At 27.8% G+C, this 25692-nt stretch overlaps 1 protein-coding gene across 2 annotated transcripts in view; it reads left to right on the top strand.

Annotated features, from left to right (window-relative positions):
• Positions 1–25692, top strand: part of LOC107449981 (RNA polymerase II elongation factor) — a 45838-nt gene that overhangs the window by 7081 nt on the left and 13065 nt on the right. Inside the window, exons 1-4 of one of the 2 annotated variants that reach the window (XM_016065675.3) lie at positions 15853–16313; positions 21608–21670; positions 21774–21882; positions 22484–22714. In XM_016065675.3, the coding sequence (XP_015921161.1) occupies positions 16245–16313; positions 21608–21670; positions 21774–21882; positions 22484–22714 (472 nt within the window). In that variant the 5' untranslated portion in view covers positions 15853–16244. Of the gene's footprint in view, positions 1–15852; positions 16314–21607; positions 21671–21773; positions 21883–22483; positions 22715–25692 lie in introns of those variants that run through there. The other variant, XM_071181549.1, reaches the window with a different exon arrangement.

Raw genomic sequence — 25692 nt, forward strand, 5'->3', positions numbered from 1 at the left:
AGTTTTTTAGTTCTATTTTAAACAGTATGAAATGTAATAGGGGCCCAAAACATTTCTGTGCCCGGGTGCCCTGCTTGCTATTAAGACGGCCCTGACCACCAGGGTTGACCTTAAATACGCTAATTGCAGGGTTGACCTTAAATATGAAGGGATGACTTTAAATATGCTAATTCTGATTATGCTATCTGACCCTATATTTTGGGAATAATCGCAATCTGGAAAATTTGGTCTCTATAGTTTGGTCAAGAGAGCGATTCAAAATTTCGACTCCTTACGTGACAAATGATTCGATAAATTTTGAATAGGTTTTTCTTGGATCTTCGCTTCGAGACACTTAATGTTCAAACCCTTTTGACTTCATTTTTGAAAAGGGTTCTAAAAACTAAAAATTGTCCATTAGTAATACACTGTTTATAAATGATGCAGATTCTGGTTTGATATTTTAATAATGGGTCGGACGACAGGAAAGCTGTGAAAATATGACGTAAGAAATTATAAAACCACGCGTTCCTCAAAATCGAACTTTACCGGAAATTTTTTTTTAACACGCTCATCGCAATTCGTGCCAGTGTTGAACTGTCGCTATGATATTCCACCCTGGGGCGAGATTAGCAGTGAACGTGTTAAACATGTTGAGTAAATCAAACATCTATGCCAGAAAACAAGATTAATAGTTTTTATTATTTTTTATTTCCTTAATAATTTCTCTTTGACATTGAAAATGAAGGCCGTTACCTCCGCCACTCTTCAACTTAACCCTATATTTTGCAAAAGCAAAACGCTGACTGCGCGAAAGCAAAATCTATTAAACATAGAAACTTTAATTTATGAAAGCGTGTAAAAAGATGTATAGTGTCTATAGAAAAATTAACATTCGAGCATTATTAAATATTAAGCTTGTAGTAATAGAAAAACTCTTAAGTGCTTCTTCTGTGAAGCTAATTCGCTTTTTCTTACATTGCATTTAGTTATGCTGCGCAAATATTAAAAGATTTGAAATTTTGGAGAAAAATAAAGATGTAGAAAAATAAGTAGGAAGTACGACGAAATAAAAATAAAATTAACATTTGATAATTGATTCGAGAAATATTGATTGTTAATAATGTAGTAAAAAATACTGCAATCTGCATCTCTCTGGAATGCAGCAACGGACTTAAAATTTGACAGATTTAAAGAGCCTTTTATTTCTAAAGTTAAAGCCAGGTAGTTTTTTTTTTCAAAATTCTAATTTTCTGAAAGTTGGTACATCTGTAAATGCCTTTATTTTCCTGAATGTATCAACTTTTTTGCTTTGAACATTGACTATTCATCCATTGATGTAGAGGAATTTATTGTTTTTCCGTCATATCTTTATTTTATAAGTTCGTGCTAAGGTTGAAGGCAATCGAAAGTTACTTAAGAGAAAAAGAGAGAAATTCGGTGTTACTAGATGTAAATCTTAACATTTATATTGAAATTTTTGAGAAAAAAAAATTAATACAAAAGAAATAAATACCAAAGTCTCGTTGAGGAGTAAAGTTACTTCTTATTTATTTCTTTTTTTGAGCAAGGAAATATAAATATTTGTTTTCCTTAGACTCAAATTTTTTTTTCTGAGTATATTGATATTATTACGGTTAACCATTCATTACGTCANACTATTAAACTTGTAGTAATAGAAAAACTCTTAAGTGCTTCTTCTGTGAAGCTAATTCGCTTTTTCTTACAATGCATTTAGTTATGCTGCGTAAATATTAAAAGATTTGAAATTTTGGAGAAAAATAAAGATGTAGAAAAATAAGTAGGAAGTACGACGAAATAAAAATAAAATTAACATTTGATAATTGATTCGAGAAATATTGATTGTTAATAATGTAGTAAAAAATACTGCAATCTGCATCTCTCTGGAATGCAGCAACGGACTTAAAATTTGACAGATTTAAAGAGCCTTTTATTTCTAAAGTTAAAGCCAGGTAGTTTTTTTTTTCAAAATTCTAATTTTCTGAAATTTGGTATATCTGTAAATGCCTTTATTTTCCTGAATGTATCAACTTTTTTTGCTTTGAACATTGACTATTCATCCATTGATGTAGAATTAATTGTCTTTCCGTCATATCTTCGTGCTAAGGTTGAAGGCAATGGAAAGTTACTTAAGAGAAAAAGAGAGAAATTCGGTGTTACTAGATGTAAATCTTAGCATTTATATTGAAATTTTGGAGAAAAAAAATTAATACAAAAGAAAGAAATACCAAAGTCTCGTTGAGGAGTAAAGTTACTTCTTATTTATTTCTTTTTTTTGAGCAAGGAAATATAAATATTTGTTTTCCTTAGACTCAATTTTTTTTCTCACTATATTGATATAGTTACGGTTAACCATTCATTACGTCACCATTTCATTACGATTATCGTATTGAAAACATGTTCTTACATAAAACTGAAAAAAAATCTATATTTTGTTTACAAAATGTTCTTACGAAAAACTGAAATAATTGTGTACATTTTGTTGACATAATGTTCCTTATTTTTGAGAAAAATATCGGCTGTTGAGGGGGAAAAAATCATTGGTGAATGCGACGCAAATAGCAAGGATCGGAGTGAGAAAGGATCGGAGCCTTCTAATCTCTTAAAAATGTATTATAAATTATAATATAATTTGCGTTAACTTAAACAATGAATTTTAAGGGAAGAAATCCAAAATTGGAAAGAAATGAGTCAAATAGTTTCTCAGCAATATATATTTTTTAAAGTAGAACTCTTTGTTCAAGATTGCAAATCTAGATTTTGCCACTAAAATTATCCAAAATAAGATTATTCTAAAACTTGTGCACTGTGAAATTTATTTACTTTTTAATTTTAATTTAATTAAGTGAATGGGGAAAAATACTGTCCTAAGAAAGATGACAATCAAGATTACATTTAGTGCGCGAAAATAAATTATTAGATCAAAAGTTTTTTTAGTGTTTTGGATTGTTTTCTCATTTACCGAATTTTCTTATTCATGGTGTTGGTCACATGTAATAAACAATTACAGCATCTCTCAATTTTTTTTTTTCAATCGTAACTTATTGGGCATTCTCTCTTGAAACCGAAAATCGTATTGTTTTTCGTTTTCTCCAAATGTTTAATTATTTAGTTATTAAACATTTCAATTGCTCGATAAGGCTTCCGTAAGTAATGCAATCAAAAACGATCCCTGATTGGTTATGACGTCACATGTGCTGAATGTAAACGTGCCGCCTCCACCGCAAAGGCTATTTCAATGCTCTTTTAGTTTTGATATCATTTATATCGTATGAACATCCTTTGTAAATTATTAGAAAAAATTGTGTGAATTAAATTTACGGTTTTGAGTGTGTGTGCAAAAGGAAAGAAAGATTTTAGAACTTCAAATTATTTATTTATCACTAAAATTTCCTAAGAAATGATTATGCAACTTTCACAGGGAATCAAAAAAAAAATTTTTTTTTGGCTGAAATCAGTGGTGTTAAAGTTGATAGAAAATATTATTTTATTCCACTTATTTTTTATTTAAAATAATGCTTTATTACAGATTAGTTGCTTGATTAAAATCAATGATATACACTTAGGATGATATACAGAAATGATATACAATTGATGAATGATTTTATTATTCGGTATTGCATTAAAACAAATCAGTATTTTCATGAAAAGTAGTATTTTCATATTTCACTGAAAAATATGCATTCATCATCGCTACTGTAAGGTTCGCATAAGTTTAATTTTATAACAGCAGAGAATAACTTAACTTTCATATAAAAAGGTGACAACATTCAGAGATGTAAATAGAACGCTTCGCAAAAGCATATATTTCGCTGTTATTATTTTTCATTAAATACTTTTATAAAATATCTCTTCGCTTATTTACTGTATAGCATATTAATTAAATTCCTTATCATTCAACTTAATCCTACCGCTACGAGATCAAGTCTATGGATCAAAGAAAGAATCTTTTGAAAGTTGTTCACGTACAACATCTTCGTCCATATCACATGCGAGATACGCCAGTCACCCAGGAAGAAGAGAGCTCGGAAGAAGAGGAAGAATCAGTTTCCGAATTACATCCAGTAGAAAACATCCAGGATTCTGAAAATTACCCGAACATCATATCGAGCCGCTACGATCTGCGACGCAATCGACGCCCGCCTGAAAGACTTATTAGACAAAATCTGTCCTAGAACCTTAATGTTTACGCTTCAATGTAAATATCTACATTTAGCATTGAGCGGGGCCGAATGTAAGGTTCGCATAAGTCTAATTTTATTATAGCAGAGAATAGTTTAACTTTCATATAAAAAGGTGGCAACATTCAGAGATGTAAATAGAACGCTTCGCAAAAGCATATACTTCGCTGTTATTATTTTTCATTAAATACTTTTATAAAATATCTCTTCGTTTATTTACTGTATTGCATATTAATTAAATTCCTTATCATTCAACTTTATCTTATACTACAATCTATGTGCTATAATACAAAAATTCAAATAATGTAACTTAATTTTGCTTCCTTTTTTTCTTTCTTTCTTCATTTTATTTATTTACCTATTTTTCAACTGAGTTGAAGGATTTTCTTCTTAAGTAAATATTTACTAGTGCAGTTAATGTCTTGTTTTTTTTTTACAATATATTAAATATTTACATTCATATTAACACTTATATTTATTATTCCTTGAGTAAATAGGAATTTCGCTGCATTTAGAAATTTTCATTTCCACTTTTAAATTTGCAAATTTTAATTTCTGTTCCTGTAACGTAGTATTTACAAAATATGGTTAATGTTAATTTCTCTTCTCATTTTTGCAAACTATTTGTCAATGCTTGCAATGAAAAATTCAAAAATAGTAAAATTAATACATTATGCATATTTAATTAAAAACTAGAGAATAATAATAAAAAATAAACATATAAAAAATGGAAAAAAATTCTAATTCACATTCTTTATTATTTATTAATTAATTGAAAAATAGATAGAAATGTTGATATTTTTGTCATTATTTTTATTCTTTAAGTAAATAGGAACTTTGCTACGGCGAAAAATTATTTTTATATGCATTTATAAAATTAATTCATGTTTCTGTAATGTAGAACTAAATAAATGCATATGCTTGATTTCAAGTACTCTTATGATATAGATTAACGTAATTAAAATAAAGTTACTAAAATCTACTGGAATATATTAATTTTTTTCTTTTAACTTTTAAATTTTTTTGAAAGATTGAATTTAAAGTTTTGCTGAGATCACAAGTTTTTTAAAAGGCTACTGCTATGCTGATGAAAATTCACTGCTTTGAATTCATTCGTAAATAAATAAAAAATATCAATAACTTATGCTTTCCTACATTTTAAAATCTAAAACTGTACTATGTAAAAAATTAATTCAACATTTCCTTCACTTAACGTAAAAATAAATCTTCGAAAGGAATTTGAATACACTTTAAAATTAATTATTATGATTTTAAAAAAAATCAAAGAAAAAATATTTTTTTTTGTATTTATAACCCATCCTTTTAACAATAATACCAGACATACGCAAACACTTTCTAACATCTTTTTTTATTGAACTAAAATATCTTAAATATTCAGAACTAGAAAATTTCGTCAACTATTAATAATGTGTCAGTGGGTACCATTAAACTTTACTATATTATAAAAATGCGTTATATTATACCCACATTTTTAGTAAGTTACATTAGAGTTCAATTTATTATACGGATGGTTATTGACCATCTGAATGATTTAATTATGAAAACTCAAGTGAAAGCAAGAACGTATTGGCTTTCACAGCACATCGATTGTAAATGAACGGCAGATGGGCACGTGTGACGTCAGTTCGTGAATAATCACGTGACTCTCCGTTTCTGGTGACACGAAAGCGTTTTTTGCTTAAAAATAACTTCATAACTCTTAGGACAGTAATAAAGTGCTTTCCAGGAGTTTCAAAGAGTTCCGAGTGCATTAAGATTATTAAAAAAAATTGACTTTAATTGTCCATTTCAATGGTCGAAAAAATAATATAATAATCTGCTTTTTTTTAGGTTTTTTCGTACGTTTTATTTAGTGTACTTAAAATTAATAAATAGTATGCATTGCAAGTTGCTTACATACGTAATATGGGGTATTACGGACTAACAATAACAATTAAGTAATAGAAGGTTAATATTATCAACCCTTAACAAAAACTATTTCCGATCGAAATGAACGTTAGTTTGCTTTTCATAGTAATGTAGAAAAGATACTACAGAATTAGCTCAAAACACAAATAAAATATCTATAATTTCATAACACTGGTACTTATATAACAGCAAATGTTATCTTCACATTCCTAGCATTTCGATCATTAATAGAAAAAGCTTAAATATCTTCGTCATCAGAACACAAAGAATTGATTTCACGCTCTTATATAGATTCCATAAGTTCCAATACAGTTCTATTATATGTCATACAAGTTATAGTGAAGAGATTTCATATAATGCAGCAAATATTTTCATTTGGGGAGCTAGCTTGTTTTATTTATTTACTTGCTATTTTTCTATGTATTAAGCAAACTTTTGATGCAAAATAAATAATAACAATTACCATCTAGAACAGCGCCTCCCAATTTTTTTCGTCTGTGAAACCCTAAATGATCGGCATTATTTTGGCTCAACCCCAAGACTTCGTGAATTAATTTCCTTTGCGATTGTTAACATATTAATGAACGAAAGAATTTTAATTATTTTGAAAATATGGAACCATCAAAATGCTATTTATTATTTCGTTAATTAATGGAAAATGAAATTGTTTTTTTATCTTCAAGATTAGTCTCAAAATTAGGTTTTATATCAGTCTTAAAATTGGGTTATGAATTCACAGGTCTAGAGCGGCATTTATTCTAGTTCTTAATTTGATTTTAGCGCATGTTTAAGCTGAAAATAAATTAGCTGAAATATGGTTTCCGTTAAAATAAGAAAGAAAGAGGACGAAAATGAATGTAAAGAATATGCATCAGCGAAACATACTTCTTCATTGTTGAGTTAGCGTATTTTTCTTCGATGTGAAATACTAATNGAAAAGGTATAGACTAAAAAAATTTCTTAAATTAAAATTATTAAAAAAGTGATAAAAATTACATAAATGCCTTTATTTATTTTTGTTATATGTCCTTATAATAATGGTCAAGTTTTCTATTTTATTTTTTACAAGATTTAAAATATTTTAAATTCTGCCTTGTCCACGGAGGAGACGTAATAGTCAAAGGAGAAGACATTTTATGTTTTAAAATATAAAATGTCAATGAAGACTAATTCATTAATTATTGGGTACAACTGATATGAGTTTAATATTAATAAGTAAAAATAATTAAATATTTCATATTAGAGATAGAGCTACTTCCGATTAATGATGCTGCTATGAAAGGAAACATCCATTTTTAACCTAAGTGTATAATTCTTTAAGTAACTCTTACTGAATATTAATAAATTAAAATGTAAAGACTATTGAAGTAAAAATTCAGACTCCACATGAAAGTTGAGTGTTGATGGTACTCTTTTATGAACATTTTATGTAAGTTAAACATACTGTCATCCAAATACGTTTTTGTTTTTTCTCTTTTCTTCTCGTTATTGTTTCTTTTTTCCCTGGGCACAAACGGCTTGCTCTATCAATTTCTAGAAATTTAAGTACATTTAATCACCATTTTACTGTTAAATCTTTTTCTGATACAGATGTTAAAGTTTCTTGCTCTTTTTTTTTTTTTTTTTTTTTTTTTTTTTTTTTTTTTTTTTTTTTTTTTTTTTTTTTNGCTTGTCTCATACTAAGTTTTTTCTGTTCCCTTCTCTTTTGCATTTGAACATTTGATTGCTTTCTTTTCTTAAATTTCGGTTTCGACATTTTTTTCCTAAAATTTGAAGAGAAAAAAAAATGTTAAACATCACAGAAATTATTTAGAAAAATTGCCAATATTTACTTCTCCGATAAGAAAAAGTTAAACTTAATTGATTTTCTTTAAAAATACAAACAAATTAACACATTTGTTCCATTTTAAAAAATGTCAATTACAAGAAAATAGTTTTTTAATTATTAAAATTGTATTATGGTTATCTAACACATTGTCTCTTCCGTTGACTGTTGTCTTCTCCTCCGTGGACTTGTTATGTCCACGGAGGAGACAAAAACTAGTTCTTGAATTTATCTGATTTTTGATTTTAAAGTTACAAAAATCGCGCAGTTCTTTTTATTAAATATGCTATTTTTACAATCTAAAATTCATCTATCAAAAATAAAATAATTTTCTCTTACCTTCCTTATGATGTCCACGGAGTATACGATGAGAACTTTGCCAAACCCCAGTTGAACACAACAATCCAAAACTGACAAAAAAGAGAACAAAAACAACTGATAGTTAACATTAGAAAATAAAATGGTTACCTTTCCCAGCAGCTGTCTTATAGGGATTTCGCATATGCAGCCCTTTATTGCATATTTACCTAACTATATTAATTGTCCATAGAGGGAGATTTCATTTTTGATATACAAAGTTTACTAGTCATTTATTTTATAAAAATAATTTTTTTTTTTAAATATTAAATAAAAAGTTACTACTAGCATTTAACTAGTTAAAACTACAAAAATCATTAAAATAATATTTAAATTGTTTAACAGCCATTAAAAATTATTTTGTGTCACAGACGTAGGGAAGTCAACGGAGGGGATTTTAAAGTTATGTTTATTAAAAAATAAGAATGAAATATTAAATACATTTAGCAGAAATGCATATGATTTGTTAGTTAGAACTTCACGAAAAATGATGAAGAAAAATATTAAGAAATCTGCTGTATTTCCTAATATTTATTACTTAGGGACTTAAAAAATTACCTTTTTGTGAGAATGACCCTAACGCAGTTTTTCATAAATGCATATCCTATTCATAATTCATTCATTATATTGTTAGAAGAAAAAACACTGTATTTCTTCCGTCATAAGAATTTTAATTAAATATAATTTCATAAAAATAATCAAAAATTAAAATTTTTTACTAATGTTTAATGTACTAAATTTTTTTAAATGGTCTACTAATTCGATGCGAATTTCGTAACAGGTTTTCAAAATCATAACTAATCTAAAAAAAAAAAAAAAAANTTAAAAGTAAAAAAAAAATCGTAACTTCCGGAACCTTTACGGACTCTTTTACGGAACCTAAGGGTTCTGTCGAAGGATCACAAAGATGTTATTTTTAACCGGTAATAATAATATTTATATCCAATCAATAATCTATAATTTATTTAGATTGTCGCTTATTTTGTTTATTTATGTAAAATGCTAGCGAAAAAAAAAAGCGCCAAAATTTAAAATGTATTTTCTTTTCAATAACAATATATTGAACAAAGTATGAAAAGAATATGCATTTAGTATAAAAATTTCATAAGTATATCTCATCGAGCTTTTCTATTAAACGCAATTCTAAAATAAAGAATTACGTTTTTCTTATAAAAAATTCTTGTTGTTCATAACAGTTCGTTTCTCAAAACTGTAATTCAGCTTATTTTATTCATTTTCAAGAGAAGCATACACAAAGGAAAAAATTCTTAATTTATACAGATAATAAGATAAAGAATTTGTACGTGTGTATGTGCGTATGCGTCTGTATACCGAATTGCGGATCAACGGTAGATTCTAAGAATACGAAATTCAACATAAAGCGAGATGAGTACAATTGTAAACAAATGGCGAAGCCCGATTATAGATTTTTAATTAGATTTTTAAATTCAGAAACATTTAAGAAATGGAATTTTCTCGTTTGCTTAACTGAAAGCCATTGTTTTAAAATTAGCTATAGACAATTCAGTTTATCAAATATTTTAAAGATAGCATCAGTGATGTTTGCTGGCTTAGCACTGATCAAAAAAGTGTTAGCCTGTTGCGCTGTTCTGTATTACTTAATTATTTTTCATTCGTTATGCAATCAACGTGATCTTGATAGCATAAGGGGACAACGTCACCAAATTAAAATTTTCAAGACTATCTGAAACCACGTGTTTATTGTGTTTATTGTTATGCTTTTCAAAATGTTACTATAAAACTAAATAATTTAAAACCAACAGTTATTGAAATTAAAAAAAAAAAAAAGGTTTGAGCTGAAAAGCAAATTTAAGGGAGAAATAGTACTAATTCATACGAGAGACGAAATGAAACGCCAATATTATTATTGACGTCAATATAATTATTTTTGGTGATTTTAACAATATAATTAATTATAATATAATTAATTATAGTCAATATAATTAATTTTGGTTACAAATTGAAGTAAAAAATAAGCAGTGTACTAAAAAGAAAAATTGATGGAGAAATGTTACTAACTTGTTTAAAAGAGGGTAGAAAGTCGCCTTTATTAATGATGCTTAATTTTGGTAATAGGTACTACTGACATCATGGCAATTGGTGCAGTTTTAATAGGTACCAAATATACCCTTATATAGGCACAAAATATTTTATAAGTAAATTTGAAGCCGATTGCAGCAGCACCAGCTGTCGGTCCCCCAAAGACATTTAAGTACAGGAGAAAGTAGCTTGATTATGAGACATTTTAAAAATCATGAGTTTGCTCGAGTAACAGCATTATGCCAGATGACACTGAATACAGTTAGTCTATATTTAATAAGATAAACTACTAAAAATGTGTTTTACTTAATCTAATAATGTAAAGTCACTGAGAAGGGCAGCAAATAATCCATACATGTTAAAAAATAAAGAATGAGTGAGTATGGGTATTTCTATCTGTGTGTCTGTATACCGGATTGTGGGTATACCGTAAATTCTAAAAGTTCGAGATTCAAAATGAATCTAAATTAGTAAAATTGTGAACAAATTACTAAGCTCTATCTTTGATTTTTTAAATTATAATTTAAATTCATGGTCATTTTAAAAATGTAACTTTATCACTGGCTTAGCGGAAGCCATTGTTTTAAAATAAACTATAGAGGATTCAGTTTTTTAAAACATTTTAAAGATAACACATAACCAAAAATAATACCAAAGTAATCAAAATAATTAAAAAAAAAATTGTACTGAAAAGTAAAATTGATGCAGAAATGAAACTAATTCGTTGAGGATAAGCCTAAAAACCATCAATATTATTGTTGATTCTAATAATAATTAGTTTTGGTTAATTACTAATTGAATTAAAATAATAATCTATGTACTAAAAATCAAAATTAATGGAGAAAAGTTACTAAATCGTTGAGGATAAACATTAAAAAAAAACATCAATGTTATTGTTGAAGCCAATGATAAATTTCGTAATTGTTACTAATTGATGTAAAATAATAAGCTATGTACTAAATATTAATGGACAAATGTTACTAATTCATTTAAAGGATCTTAAAAAATCGGCAAACTATTACTGTCGTCAATGATACTAAATTAACTTTGGTAATAAGCTCGAATTGAAATAAATAAATAAGTTGTGAACTAAAAATCAAAATAAATGGAGAAAATGTACATTACTCTAAAAACAAAAACGAACAAAAAATGAACCACCCTGAATAACTTTTGATCTAATGATCAGATTGTCACGTTCTAGGACTTAATCTTAAAGGCTTAAGTGAGAGCCGCGATTTCTCAGGAGATGGAGCGTTCGCCTTCCAATGAGGCGAACCGGGGTTCGATTCCGGCGATCGCTGGTCATTACGAATTCCGCATCCGGCTTGCGCCGACCAAAGTACTGACGGGAATATCCTCAATGGTAGACGGATCATGGGTTAGAGTCCCCTTGCCGTCAGGGTAACCATGGGAGGTTCTCGTGGTCTTCCTCTCTATGTAACGCAAATGCGAATTTGTTCCATCAAAAAGTCCTCCACGAAGACAAATTTCTCCCAACACTTAATCCATGAGTTCCCTTGTCTTCTGTATTGGGATCAAAATTACAAGGCTACCTAGTAGAACATTAGTAGTCGTAAACCCAAAAATTGGGTCTGATGTTCAACAACGGTTATGGAAAAAAAAGGCTTAAGTGGCATCAAATCAAATATGCTAATTAATAATCGCAGACGATATTTGAAGTTACGAAATCAGACACAAAAACGTGCTTTTTCTGAATAACTCATCTTTTTTTTCTCGATGGATTCGGATTTCTTATCCCCAAAATATAGGGGGTAGCCACAATCTGGGAAATATCGTCCCCATTGTTTGATCAAGAGAGAGCTCCAAGGTTTCTTCCCTTTAATGTTAATTTTAATTTTTGCGTATTTCGTTCTACCTTGAAAATTTTAGCGAATTGAAAAATTTTTGCACTCAATTATAAAATTCGTTTATCCAAAGATAATTCCATGCAAAAATAAAGTTTAATAAATATTTTTTTTATTTTTTGTTATTTTATTTAATAATAATTGAAGAAATTTTGAATTGCAAGGTATACAATTTTATGCATCATTTTAAGGAGGATAATTTTGCATAGAAAATTATAAAATTTGAGCAAAATCAGTCGGAGAGCTCCTGAGAAATTGAATTTTAAAAATGCCAGTTATTTGAAATGCTATTTCTCATGATCTATTCAACCGATTTCGCATAAATTTTATAGTTTTGCAGGTAAAACTGCGTACTTTAAAATTTTGTAAAAAAATGTGTACCTAACAATTCAAAATTTTGTCGACGAATATTTAATAAAATATTAACAAGCACAAATAATTGCTAAAATTTATTTTTTGCAAAGAATTATCTTTGGATAAACAAATTGTATAACTGTTTGCAAAAATTGTTAATTTCGCTTAAAAAATTCTCACGATATGTTTATTCAGAGAAAGTACGTTTTTGTGTCGAATTTTGTAACCTAAAATATAGTCTGATTTAACGATTTAGCATATTTGACGTCACGCATTTTGATGGAGTCCTAGAACGTGAAGATCCAATCATTAGAAAAAAAGTTATACAAGGCAGTCATTTTTATTTTTGGTACACAAACATATTTATAATGGGGGACCGTAAAAAGTCACCACACTATCTTTGACAACAATGATGCTTAATATTGGTAATACGCACTACTGCATCATTGTAATTGGTGCAGTTTTAATCGGTAGCAAATATACTCTTTTATCGGTAAAAAATATTTTATGAGTGAATTTGGAGTCGATTACAGCTGCAACAATACATAAGATTTTCATAATAGATTTCTTACAGCCCCTCAGAGATTATAAAGCACAGGCAAAAGGAGCTTGATTGCGGTAAATCATTAACATCATGAGATCCCTTCGGGCCGATTTGGCCCAGCAGCGAACATTAACTGAAACCAACTATGATGCAGATCGTAAGGCAAGGTTGGCAGCAAATCACCGAAGTCATGCATCGCTGACAGTAGATAGCGACCAATTTAATCACCCAACGAAGGAACCGAGGGTGCTCGGTATCAGTTCTCCTTAAAACTGTGCGACCGTAAAGAGTTGGAATTGGCAAGCATGCCGTCCGTCAAGTTACCAAAGTGGAGAAGCCGTAACCCTCTGCTGACGATTAAAATTGTGATTGCGTATCTTCAGATCATCCTCATTAATGCTTGTCAGACCTTCGCCAATAGCTCATTATGCAGCTCCAGTGCGTAGTAAATATCCTCAGTGGTAGATAGATCACGAGTTAGAATCCCTTTGTCACCGGGCGAACCTGGAAAGGGTTTTGCATTGCCCTGTAACGCAAGTGCGCGTAACTTCCATCATATAAAGCCCCCCACAATGTTTTTTTTTTTTTTTAAATCCCAAAACTTGATTCAGGAGCTCTCTTGTCTTCTGAGTCGGGTTCAAAATTACGAGGCTATGGAGTAGAACTTCTATAGCTGTAAACTCAAAAATTGGTTAGCTGTTCAACAGTTCAACACAGGTTAGAAAATAAAATAATACGCTCCTTTATGATTAAGACGCCAGTCATAACATTAAATAAACTGAGCAGATAAAAAAAAAAGTATGAAAAAGACCAATTTTGTGTTACCGTACAAAAAGATAAAAGTCACAATTTTTTCTTTTTTTTATAAGTAATAATGAATTTTTTATTTGAATAAAAGCATTTTCGGAATCCGGAATATTTACCTTACACTCTTTCATCAATGACTAATTATAAAAATTTCATCGCATTAGAAGTTATAAATTTTTTTCTTCGAAATAACCACCATTTTTAAAACCACCGAGCGAATGAGCCATCTGATCATCCTATTTTGACTTAGTCATTTTTTTTTCTCAGTCTAATTTGTACTTTGGGTAAATATGCAAATTTTTTTGCAGGAATTGAGACAACAATAGCAATACATGATTCATTTCTTAAAATTTGAAGTTGGAAAATAAAACTAAAACGAAGGNGGGGGGGGGGGGGGAGGGAAACGTATTAGAATTTTTTATCTCCCTTACTGGCTATGATAGAAATGAATTCTAATACAAAAAAAAAATAAAAAAAATTTTAAAAAAATTCTAATAATAAATTCTAAAAATTCTATTAGAATTTAATTCAAAGAAATAAATTCAAGGAAAAAATAAGCTCGAAATTATTTTTCTCGCTTACTGAATGTTATGAAATAAATCTTCAGCTGCATATTTCATTTTCTTCAAAATTCTATTTAAAAGTAATCTAAAAAATTATTTTTAGTTGTTAAATATTGATATATATTAAAGAAATATTTTTTCAGTGTTCTTCCCCAACTAAATTAACACAAAATGGTTTTTTTTAAAATTATTATATCTTCTTAAATCTTGATTATTCCATTTTTAAATTGGAAACAAATTAGAAAAACAATTTACTTAATTTTCAAAATAACAGAATTAAATTGCTTATTCATATATTATTTCTGCTTCGCGAAATCAACATACCCTTAGTTATCACATTTTCATTTTTTATTCATGCGAATTTTAATAATTATTCACTCTTATATACTATAGTTTTTTCGTTTCTTTATACAAAAGAAGAAGAAAAATGTTGAGAAAAATATGATTCAGGAAAAAAAGCTGTTTCAATTTGAAAAATGAAATATAAATTCATTATCATACTCATAATCATCGTAACATTTAAATAGTTTGCTTTAAAAAGTAATAGTTTTCAAAAAAAGAAAAAATTAAACAAATTTTCGATAAATAAAACAAATTGAATAAGAAAAATTCAAAATTATTGCAGAAAGTGAATATAAAAAATATGCAAAATAGGAAAAACAAGATTGGATGATGGACCTGGGGCTGATAAACCCGAGGCCCTTTTACCACAAATTATCAAAAACTAATCAGGCAGTGAGTCATAATGAAAAAATATTAAAAATATGTTCTTCCAATTCCAGTCCAGTAAGTTAAAAAAAAATTTAGTAGAAAAAAATTGCAAATAAATTTTTTTTAATCGTAATTTTTTGTTTCTTAGGAAAATGCAGTTGAATTTTTTTGTTAGTTGCACTGAACATTAAAATACCTTAACACTTAATTGTTTTAAAAGAGAAAAAGAAAATTGTGATAAAATTACAAAATCAGTAAAGTGCTATTTTCACAGATTATATATCTTAAGTTCTAAAATTTTCCATTTATTGCGAAGATCTGAAACATATACGCTATGTATGCAGTTTATTTTTTTTTATAAATCTTAACATTTAAAAGAAGCATTTTTAAAAAAATAATCAAACGTGAGAAATATCTCAGAAGTAACCAATAAAAATTTCTTCTTTTTTATTTTTTAATTATTTTTGCAGAATTGGGAGAGGGGTGTAGCGAAAAATTGCTTAACACATAATCTTCAAGGCATTATGCATTAAACTAAATAGGACCGAGCCTAATTTCCAACCTTAGTAGCCTCCTAATTCTTAAGGAAAACGCATAATTAGTTTTGGAATAATAATACTTTTTCCTCTTCCACCTCTCCTTCTACTCCCCACATTTACTTCTCCGAAATGCTGTTCTGTTTTATCTACTATTGCGATTTTGCATAGAGGATTTCGCAATTATGAGTACGAAAAGTAGTGTTTGAGAGAAAAAATTGTTTTCATTGATACAATCAACCACTATTAATCGCCAACTGAGTAAACTGAATGCGAAATACAAGGTGAAAAAGAGGAGAAAGTGCAACATTACGAACTCTTCCAGATGGCGCTGTCTGTAGTAAACATAGCGGTTATTCTATGTTTTGCTTATGGAAAATTTGATATCGTTGTTCATTAGAAACTTCTGTAAATTTGCTTCTTGAATTTGTGTATTTAATCAACATCCTTTGTATTTAATATTAAAAACCAATCTTGTATTTTGAAAAATTTAAAAAGAAAAGGGTGGAAAATGGGATGTGAAGAAGATGTATTTAAAATCGGCAAGAAATTAGACAAGATGGTTGCAAATGGCGCCCAGGTATGTGAATTTTATCGATATATGTTTATAATTATTGTATTCTATTAAAATGTATATTAATCACTCTTTAACACTGTAGTTAAGTTCCTTTAATGATAAAAAACCTTCTTTCTACACGATCGTTTGTTAGTGCATTTTTCCACGAAGTGATTATTATAATAAACATTGCAAGATTATCTTATCTAAAAATAGATTTACAGTTGTTTCCCTGTGCCCTCCTGCAGATTGGGAACTGTTGTTGGATAATCGTTGCGTTTATGTTCGATTAATTACTGTTATATTGTTTTTGTTTAAAGCTAATGTGGACTTCGTTGCATTTATTGATTTAAGTCAAATCACAACATATATTTCTAGACCTCGTAATGTTACTCTTAACTATAAACCATTTCCCCCCTTATCTTAAGTTAAGCTTCCCGTATGCTTAGATAATTTAACTTTTATGTTATTCTTTAATTTTCAGTTGCGGTTTTAAAAATAATTTCTTAAGCTATATATTGTAAGAACATTTTTCTTTATGTTTTAGGCAAAATTGGTGCAAGTCATGATTTTAATTCTGAGTCTAGAAGATTACAATTTCGCTCATTAAATTATTGTTCTCATTTTTATCAACCGAAAAAAATGAAGTTAGCTGTTTAAGTTCTTATGAATAATAATTCTAGAACATTAACTGGCTTTTTTAATTTTGGGATAATCAGATTATATAAAAATGATATTATTGTAATTAAGAATTTTATAAAAGATTAATGCTTTAATAAGTAATAAAAGCTCCTAAATTCAGTTTATTTTGTGATTTCATTTTGAACAAGATGTATCAATAAGTCAATAAATGCTAGTAGAAAATTCGTATTTCCTACGTTTAAACGTAATGTTTTTTTCTTCCTCAAAATATCATTACTCTTATTGTCATATCATTACTCATATCTTTTTATGCAAAATCATAGCATATTTCTTTTGATACTGGGGAACAATACAAGATTCTAAAAATCTCAAGAAACTTTTTAAGATTTCTCATGTAGTATCCCTCCGCTTAACTTATGTCTATGAAGCTTCGTTTGAGCATGCTTGATATTCTTGGAAGTTTTATTCATGGGATTTGTGTCGAAATTTACACGTAATTTTACCATTAATAGAATTTTTTTTTTAATTTACAAAACCTAACACGTCTTAAGCCATTATTTAATTCAAGAAAATTAATACCAAGGCATGAATTATGTATGAAGTTTAAAATTTTTTGAGCATTATCCCCCATTCATAGTGATATTAATGTAAAGTATTGCTGTTTGTTATTATTCAGATTACATGAAGCATAGGAATAATAACGTAACTATACCTAATTAAATTGAATGAACGAGTTACGTTGTTATTAATAATGTATAACAATATTTGCTGACATGACTATGCTTCCAAGCGTAATCATAAAGAAAATCGGATTTTTTTAGTTCTCCAAAATTATTAACAATTAGAATTGTTTTACGGAAATTGATAAGGAATTTAAAACAAATAGGGTGACACGGGGTAATTCATGATCACTCTGTTTCTGGGGTAAATAATGATCACCTAAGTTTTATTTTAAAAAAATTATTTTTTTTTTAAATTTGAGACATGGACAAAAATGCTTGTTCACTACTAGTTTACTAAAGTATAACTACATTTACTTAATAATAATTTTTTGTTTAATCTAACAAAATAAGTATCTTTTAAACTGCTTTCTGTATTTTCCATTTCAAAGATGGGTTTCAAAATGTGCACATTTCTGCAAAGATCCCCCTCCTTCTCTTAATAATAAATATTTTGAGTTACTTTCTTTTTCTTTGATATAAAAATAGTGTAAGCTTTTGTTTAATTGTTTCACATCTACTGTAAACATTATAATTGATTATAGGAAACTATATCAAATGTTGCCCCCTACAGATGGGGTAATTATTGATCACTGGGGTAATTCCTGATCATTGTAATTTCTTCTTATAAATAGTATATAAAATAGCTTATAAATAGCTAATTGTCTTTTCTTAAATAACAGTTCATATTTATTAAGTGGAATTTTTGTTTTGAACAAAATTTGTTTTTAACTGTATACAAGACTGTATTCTGATTTACACCATTTCTGGTTTGTCTTACCATGCTTCTATCTTAATTTTATGTGTGTACATCGTTAGAATAATTTTTAAGTTTATAAATTAGCCTAGTATAAATATTGTGAGAAATTATAAGCCTAAAAAGGATACTAAGCTTCTAGAAAACAAAATTAGTGAATTTCTTTTAATTTGCTCATTCAATTAATCTTGTTAATTTTCATTTATTATGTCTGAACAAAAACAATACAAACAAGCCTTTTAGAAATCCCAAGTCCAGACTCTGCAAACATCTCGATTCTTATGTGAATCATCGATTTTCGTATTTACCTGATTTAAAAGTTGCGCTTTGTGATTCTTATTCACGCTATTTAAATATCGTGCATTATGATTCTTAGTTACGAGATTTAAAAAATCCAATATCGCGTTTTGTATTTACTCGCTTTTAAAACCCCATGTAGCGATTCGTATTCACGCGAGCTTAAAATCCAAAGTCGTGATTTGTTTTTGCGGTTGTAATATCCAACATCGATTTTCGCATTTATACGTGCTTTTTAAAAATTCGACTTGGGATTCGTATTCACGCGATTTAAAAATTATGCATCGTGATTTGCATTTATGTGATCTAAAAATTACGCATCATGATTTGTATTTTCTCATTTTTTAAATTCGATAGTGTTTCATATTCCCGTGATTTAAAAGCCTCATATCGGCATTAATTTTCTCTCAATTTAAAATCATGCATGTGATTCATATTCACACAATCTTATAATTAACCATCGGGATTTATAATCACATAGTTAACAAGATTAAAGATGACATTTTTTTTGTCAAATTTTTGGATGTATATATATTCATTCGTGGATTTCCTCTTTTTTACTTTCTGACTACTCTCATCCCTATGATAATTAAATCTACTACAGAATATTTGTTTTTAAAAGTATAATGTTTTATTAATATTGTTTGACTCTTCAATTTAAACATTAAACAAAGGAAGATTAATCAGTAATCAAGTTCAATTGGTCCTCTCATTCAATAATACATCACTGAAGTTTGACCTTGCCATACAGGTTAAGCTATTAGGGACTAAGTGCTTGGTTAGTCATAAACAGGTTTATTTATTTATAGTAGGTACTATTCAAGAATACTGTTATTTCATTCATGTTCAATTCTTTTAGCATAGTGGTGATTGGTGATACATCACCAGTAACTGAAACTGATGTTATGCTCTTCAAAACTGTTAATACATTTTTCAGTTATTTTGTATTTTCAATTTAAACTAACATATTTAGATTTTAAAACAATTTTTTTAAAAAAATAGATGTCTTTTTTATCATCCTGTGATGCAGAAATTATAACATTTTTTGAAAAAAATCTTGAGAAAAATAAAAGGTTAATTTTAAAACAAATTTAGCATTTTTTTAAAAAAAATTATTATTATTCAATTAAAATATTATTATTTTTTAATATTGCATAATTTATCATTATGCAATAATGTTTTTAAACATTATTTATCAGTATTAAAAGCATATTTATATTTAAAGGATTAGGTATTCACTTTTGTTCAATGAGTTATGGAGCTTCAAAAATTATAAACCTTTTTCTATTATATTATATTTTCTTTTGATAAGTTAAAGTAAATTGTATAAAAAATATCAAATATTTATTGATACATGTAATTATTATGTGTACAATGGTTACACCTATAGAATTTTTACCTTTTACCAAAGTTCAAGGTTTTGGCCAGTTTAGGACAGTTTTACCCAGTTTAAGGCAGTTTTACCCAGTTTAGGACAGTAAAACCCATGTGTCCTGCCCAAAACCAGTTTAGGACGTCTAAAACCCCATCCCTGGTTAAAATAAACAAAAATTCAGGATAAATGTCTTTATTAATTTAAGTTTGAGATTTATTACAGTCACAGATGATTTCTTAAAATATTGGTCTTATTTTTTTTAATATGATAATTTTAATAGCAAGTTATGAGTTTTGTAATATATTTTATGTAGAAGAACAAGGTTTAACTGAAAAGTTAATAATTAAAATTTATTTCACTAATGACAAAAATCAGGAAAATTCAATAAGTCTGGAAAAATAAGGAGACTTTTTTTTCTAAGTGTTTGTTGTGACCACTCTGTTTGAACATACCTTTAATTTTTATGCTGCTGCCCAGAAGTAAAATATTCACAAAAATGTAATTGGGAGTTACTTTGCTTAATGGCTGCAATTTTATGTATAAAAATACAACTAATTTTTTAATCTATTTATTAAAAGAGGTAAATTTTGATAGTGATATCAGTACTCTATCGATAATTTTTTTAAATAATTAGTTCTCTCCATTGCTTTTATTTATTTTTTTATTTTTCTTCCATTGAAAAACTGCAAAGATTATATGTTAATTTTCTTATCGATTGTTTGCAAATAAGCTTTTTAAAATGATGTTAAGTAAAGAAATCACATCTATGTTGTGTCTTTATAGTTGGGTTATTTTTTCATTACAAAATAAACCAGACAAATGTCAGAACTTGATACTGTGAGTTAGTCTTAGCTAGCTGATTATAAGTTATTGTTAATGTTAATAGTGATACTTTCAAGCAATAAATTTTATAAAATAAAAATGTGATCTGAAATTCTCTGTGATTAAGATATTTATAGCTAGTAAATATTCCTTCAAATAATTAAATGTATAATTCTTATATATGAATTGTACCTTTGTGGGAACTTAGTTTAATATTTGATTCCAGCACCTGTTGATACATTTGTTGTTACTTTTTATTTTGTAGCTATTAAAAGTAATATTTTGTAATTAAAAATAACAGCATTGATCTCATAAACTTAAATATGAGGATAACCCGAAAGTATGAGTGGAGATCTCCTAAATATATCGAGGATAAACAGCATCTATAAAGGAAGGTCATACATGTTTTAAGTTATATGATGTTCGAAAAAAAAAATTTAAGAATTCTTTTTCTATACATTGCTGAATATTTCCATTAATTTTTCTCCAATAATTTTACTGAGAAAGATTTTTTTTAAATTCTAAATGAAAAAATTTTTAATAGTTAAAAACAAAATAAAATAGTCATCCTATAGAAAGTAAAAAGGTGAGAAAGAGGAATAAAATAAAAGACCACAAAATATTGGGCAGTTTACTGTTATATGTAACTGTGTACTTTTTAAAATCTTATAGTTTTTAATGATTTGTTCTTACTTTTCTTTTTTAGGAGCAAGCTTTAGATTTGCTGAAAGCTTTGAGAGATCTTCCTATCACTCTTGACATACTGCAGGTAATTTAATATAATTTTTTTCTGTCTTATACTGAGCAAATAATTTAATTGAAAGTTATTTATCTTCTTTCTTTTTTTAATTTTTTTTATTTATTTTTTTTAGAAAACTCGGATTGGCATGACAGTTAATTCATTAAGGAAATCATCTAGTGATGATGAAGTCATTACTTTAGCCAAAAGCTTAATAAAAGCTTGGAAGAAATTATTAACAGGTAAGGTTAACAGTTTTCATACTGACTTTTTAAAATATTTTTCTGTTTAATTTTGTTATAATTTAGGTGAGTTGTAATTACTTTTGTTATGATATAGATAGTTTTAGTGCAGTATTTTTAGGATTTCATTGTTAATAAATGTTTTGTTTTTGTTTGATAAATCAGTAATTACCTCCAGTTAGGAATTTAAATTTTTTAATTGTTTTTTTTATTTTCTATCAGGTTTATGATTTTTATTTATTTTTTGAAGAATTAAAGAGAAAATCTGATTTATATGATTTAAATTTGTTGTTTTTTCTCGATACTTTTAATTAAATTTCACGAGGAGGTATAATTTTAATTGTATTTGAGTTATATTTGACTTAAATTTATTAAATGATAGTTTGAATATTAATTTCATAATTTACATTTAAGTAAATTGAAATAGGAAGGTGTTAGTATTATACCAATCAAAAGCTGACTAAAATTTACGAAACACAAAATTAATTTCACCAACTTTTAATTTTTATTTTAAGCCTTTGATTTTGAAAGCTTTTATATATGTATATTTTATTTAGATATTATGTTCAGCTTATTTTCAAAGTAAATTATTCATTTCTAGACACTCCAAGTTCAAAAGGTGATGGTAATGGAAATAGTAGGGAATCCAAGGGAGATATCTCTAATGGCAGTACAGCTTCCCAGAAATCTGAATCTAGTAAAGAATCCTCATCTAAGGGACAACCTTCATCCAAGCCTTCAACTCCAAAACAAACTACTTTTCCTGCTGAGACTTCAAATTCTGTAAGAATAAAATGCCGAGAATTGCTAGCTGCTTCTCTAAAAGTTGATGGTAAGATTTCTCTCTCTTTTTTTTCCTTCTTCCTCTTAAGCAATACAAAGCCTATATCATGTTAAAAGTAAAAGAATATTTTTCATTATGTTTGAAGAAGGAGACTATTTTCTGTTGTTAAATGTAACACAAATAACTTTGTGTCAATTTATTTATTTATAAAATTGGAATTCTTTAAAGTTTATAAATGGAGTCTTAAATTTAATTTTATAAATTATTGCTATTTAATTATATTTTGATTCCTTTTATTTTTTACGCATGTGTTAGTTTATTTAAGAGTTATGTGAAATCAAATGATTTTTTTTTTCTTCGTTAAGGAAAAATTATCAAAAAGATTTTAACAATCATTTTTTAAAAAAATATTTTTTTTAAAAAAGAAGAAAAAACACTATCATTGTTAGAGAAATTTCAGAGCTAAAAAACTGTGCATCATTCCGAAATAGCAAGCATTTAAAACATTAAGGAAGCGCAGGAAAGAATGGTGCTTTTTCTCATTTAGGGGTCTGTCTAGGTTTTTCTGAGAGGTACCTATTTTGTGAAAATTTAGACATAATTTGTGAAAAATTAAAAAAAATTTTAAAAAATCAACTCAAAAATATGGATTTATCATTTCTTAAAGGATGCAAAAATAAAATTTTATGAAAAAGTATTTTGTGAAACTACCGTTTTTCTTAAAGTTGAATTTGTGAAACTACCGTTTTTCCTAAAGTTGATTTTGTGGAGGTACCGCTAAACGGTAGTTAATTCGGCCTATACAAACCCCTTCCATTTTTTTAAAAAAAACTTTAATTTTAACGAGTAGTAATTTTGTTGCAAATTCTGATTTTTAACTGCAGAATTAGTAATTAATGTGATATACTTGTCACCTTTTTTATTTGTCCCCAATTAGAATTAATTTTTAAAACATTACAACATAAAAATTTCAAATCACGCATTTCAGCAATCTCTTTTCCACTCACTCGATACCAGTGTAAATCTATGTTTCATTCTTTAAAATGCAAATTTAAATTAATGTACCTGATTTGTGATTTTCAAAATTCTAATATTATTACTACTAGGACTGGGCGATGTAAGAAATTTTATATTGTGATATATTGTCTGTTAGACATTGGGGTATAACATATGTTCGAAAATTGTCAATCGGAAATCTTTAAATCAATCAAAAATAAATCAAGGGAATAAATCTTTAACAAAAGAAAATGTTAATTCAAAAAAAATGTTTCTGTAAGATCAATAGCTTTGCTTCATTTTTCAACTAAAATAATAAAGATGGACTGACTTAGACTGATGTCTTAAAGTAAAAACAGACAAGCTTTATTTGATTTTTTTTATTATTTTGAAATGACTTCTGATTTATTAGTTCAAAAGTAATAATAAAGCTGTAATGAAATATTTTATTTGTGTGCATTAAAAATAATAATAAAAGAACGAACACAAAAAGCAAACCAAAGCAGTCGTTTAAGTAAAACATTTTTACATTATTTGTTGATAAAGTATGCTTTTGAAACATTGTCAGACCTTTTATTTATTATTTACTTTTTTGAAAATAAAATTGACCGAAAAATTATTGGTTTAAAGATAATACTGACTACCTAACTAATTATTAAGGGAACATGTATAAAGACTAATAAGAAATTTTTAAACGAAAATAATAATTATAAATTTAATATCACTAAAAACATGAAAAAATTGCTAAAATTTTTATTTAATTTTAAAAATTAGGCATTGTTTTAGTGTTTTTATAATTAAAAATGACTGAAGATTTATTGGTTTAAAAATCAGGGATGAAAGACTTCCGCAAAAAAGCCGAAATCTGTTTTTTTCTTCCAATTTTTAAAATTTCCAACCATCTTCCAAAAACTTAAACTTTTGGAGATTCCAATTGGTGAAACCCATACCGCTTGAACAAAAGTCGGACGTGAAACAAACTTACTCCCCTGCAGCAGCCTCCTGAGAAAATTGGTGGAGTTACGGCATCTTCGCCGTTGTCTTGACAACTGCGACTTCCGGTGTAGTGTGGAAAGGAGCTCTAAGCGGTTTCGCCCGTCACTGTTTGATTTGTTTTGACCTCCGATATTTTACTTTTGTTTGACTGATTTTCGGAATTTTAAAGATTACTTAGGAACTGTGCCGGAATCGGCTAAAATCTCAATTCTTATATAGGATATTTTAATATCAATTTTCATATTTAACCGAATTAAAAGTTGCATGCTGCGATTCGTTTTCACAGGATTTAAAATGAATAATAATGATAACTTAAGCAAAGTAATTAAAATTCAATAAGTAACAAGTTAATAAAGCTGAATTAAGATGTGTGTGTAAACAAAGATCTGAAAAGGATCGAATGAAATTTGAAGTCACAAAATGCGGCATTAAATTAAAAACGCTGTTATTGGCTGGTTACACGCAAATATCTGATTAGTTGTTTGGGCTATTGATCACATTACACGCTTTTTCCTCATTGGCTAAAAATCTCCGAAGTGGTCTAACGACAATGTGAGTCAACTGTATTTTTATAATGTGTATATTACAGTGTTTTCATCTCAGAAAAAAAATGGGTGAGAATTTCTCACCCTTTCTCAAAAACAGGGTGAGATTTCAAAAAGTTAAGTGAGATTTCGAAAATTAACAGAAAAAACACAAAGAGACTTGAAAAAAAAAATTTCTTTTATTATAATGCATTTTTAACATCTTCTAATTTTTAAAGCATTGAATATTTTTGCTGCATCATCATATGGAAAATGCTCTACACCTACTTTTTCATCAGCTATTCTCATTAGGTTGCCCAAATGCGTATTTGTTTCGTTTTGATCGTTTCTACCCACATTTGTTTCATTTTCATTTGTCCGTTTCGGAGTAGAAGATATTGGCTTTACAAGGTATTTGTCCATCTTACATTAACGAGCAAAAAATTTTAACGTCTTACATGAAGAAACCTTACCTACGGTAAACACGTGGTTGCAGAGAAATGCGTTCTG

Source organism: Parasteatoda tepidariorum, chromosome 5 (assembly GCF_043381705.1).
Source record: "Parasteatoda tepidariorum isolate YZ-2023 chromosome 5, CAS_Ptep_4.0, whole genome shotgun sequence".
Taxonomy (NCBI): domain Eukaryota; kingdom Metazoa; phylum Arthropoda; class Arachnida; order Araneae; family Theridiidae; genus Parasteatoda; species Parasteatoda tepidariorum.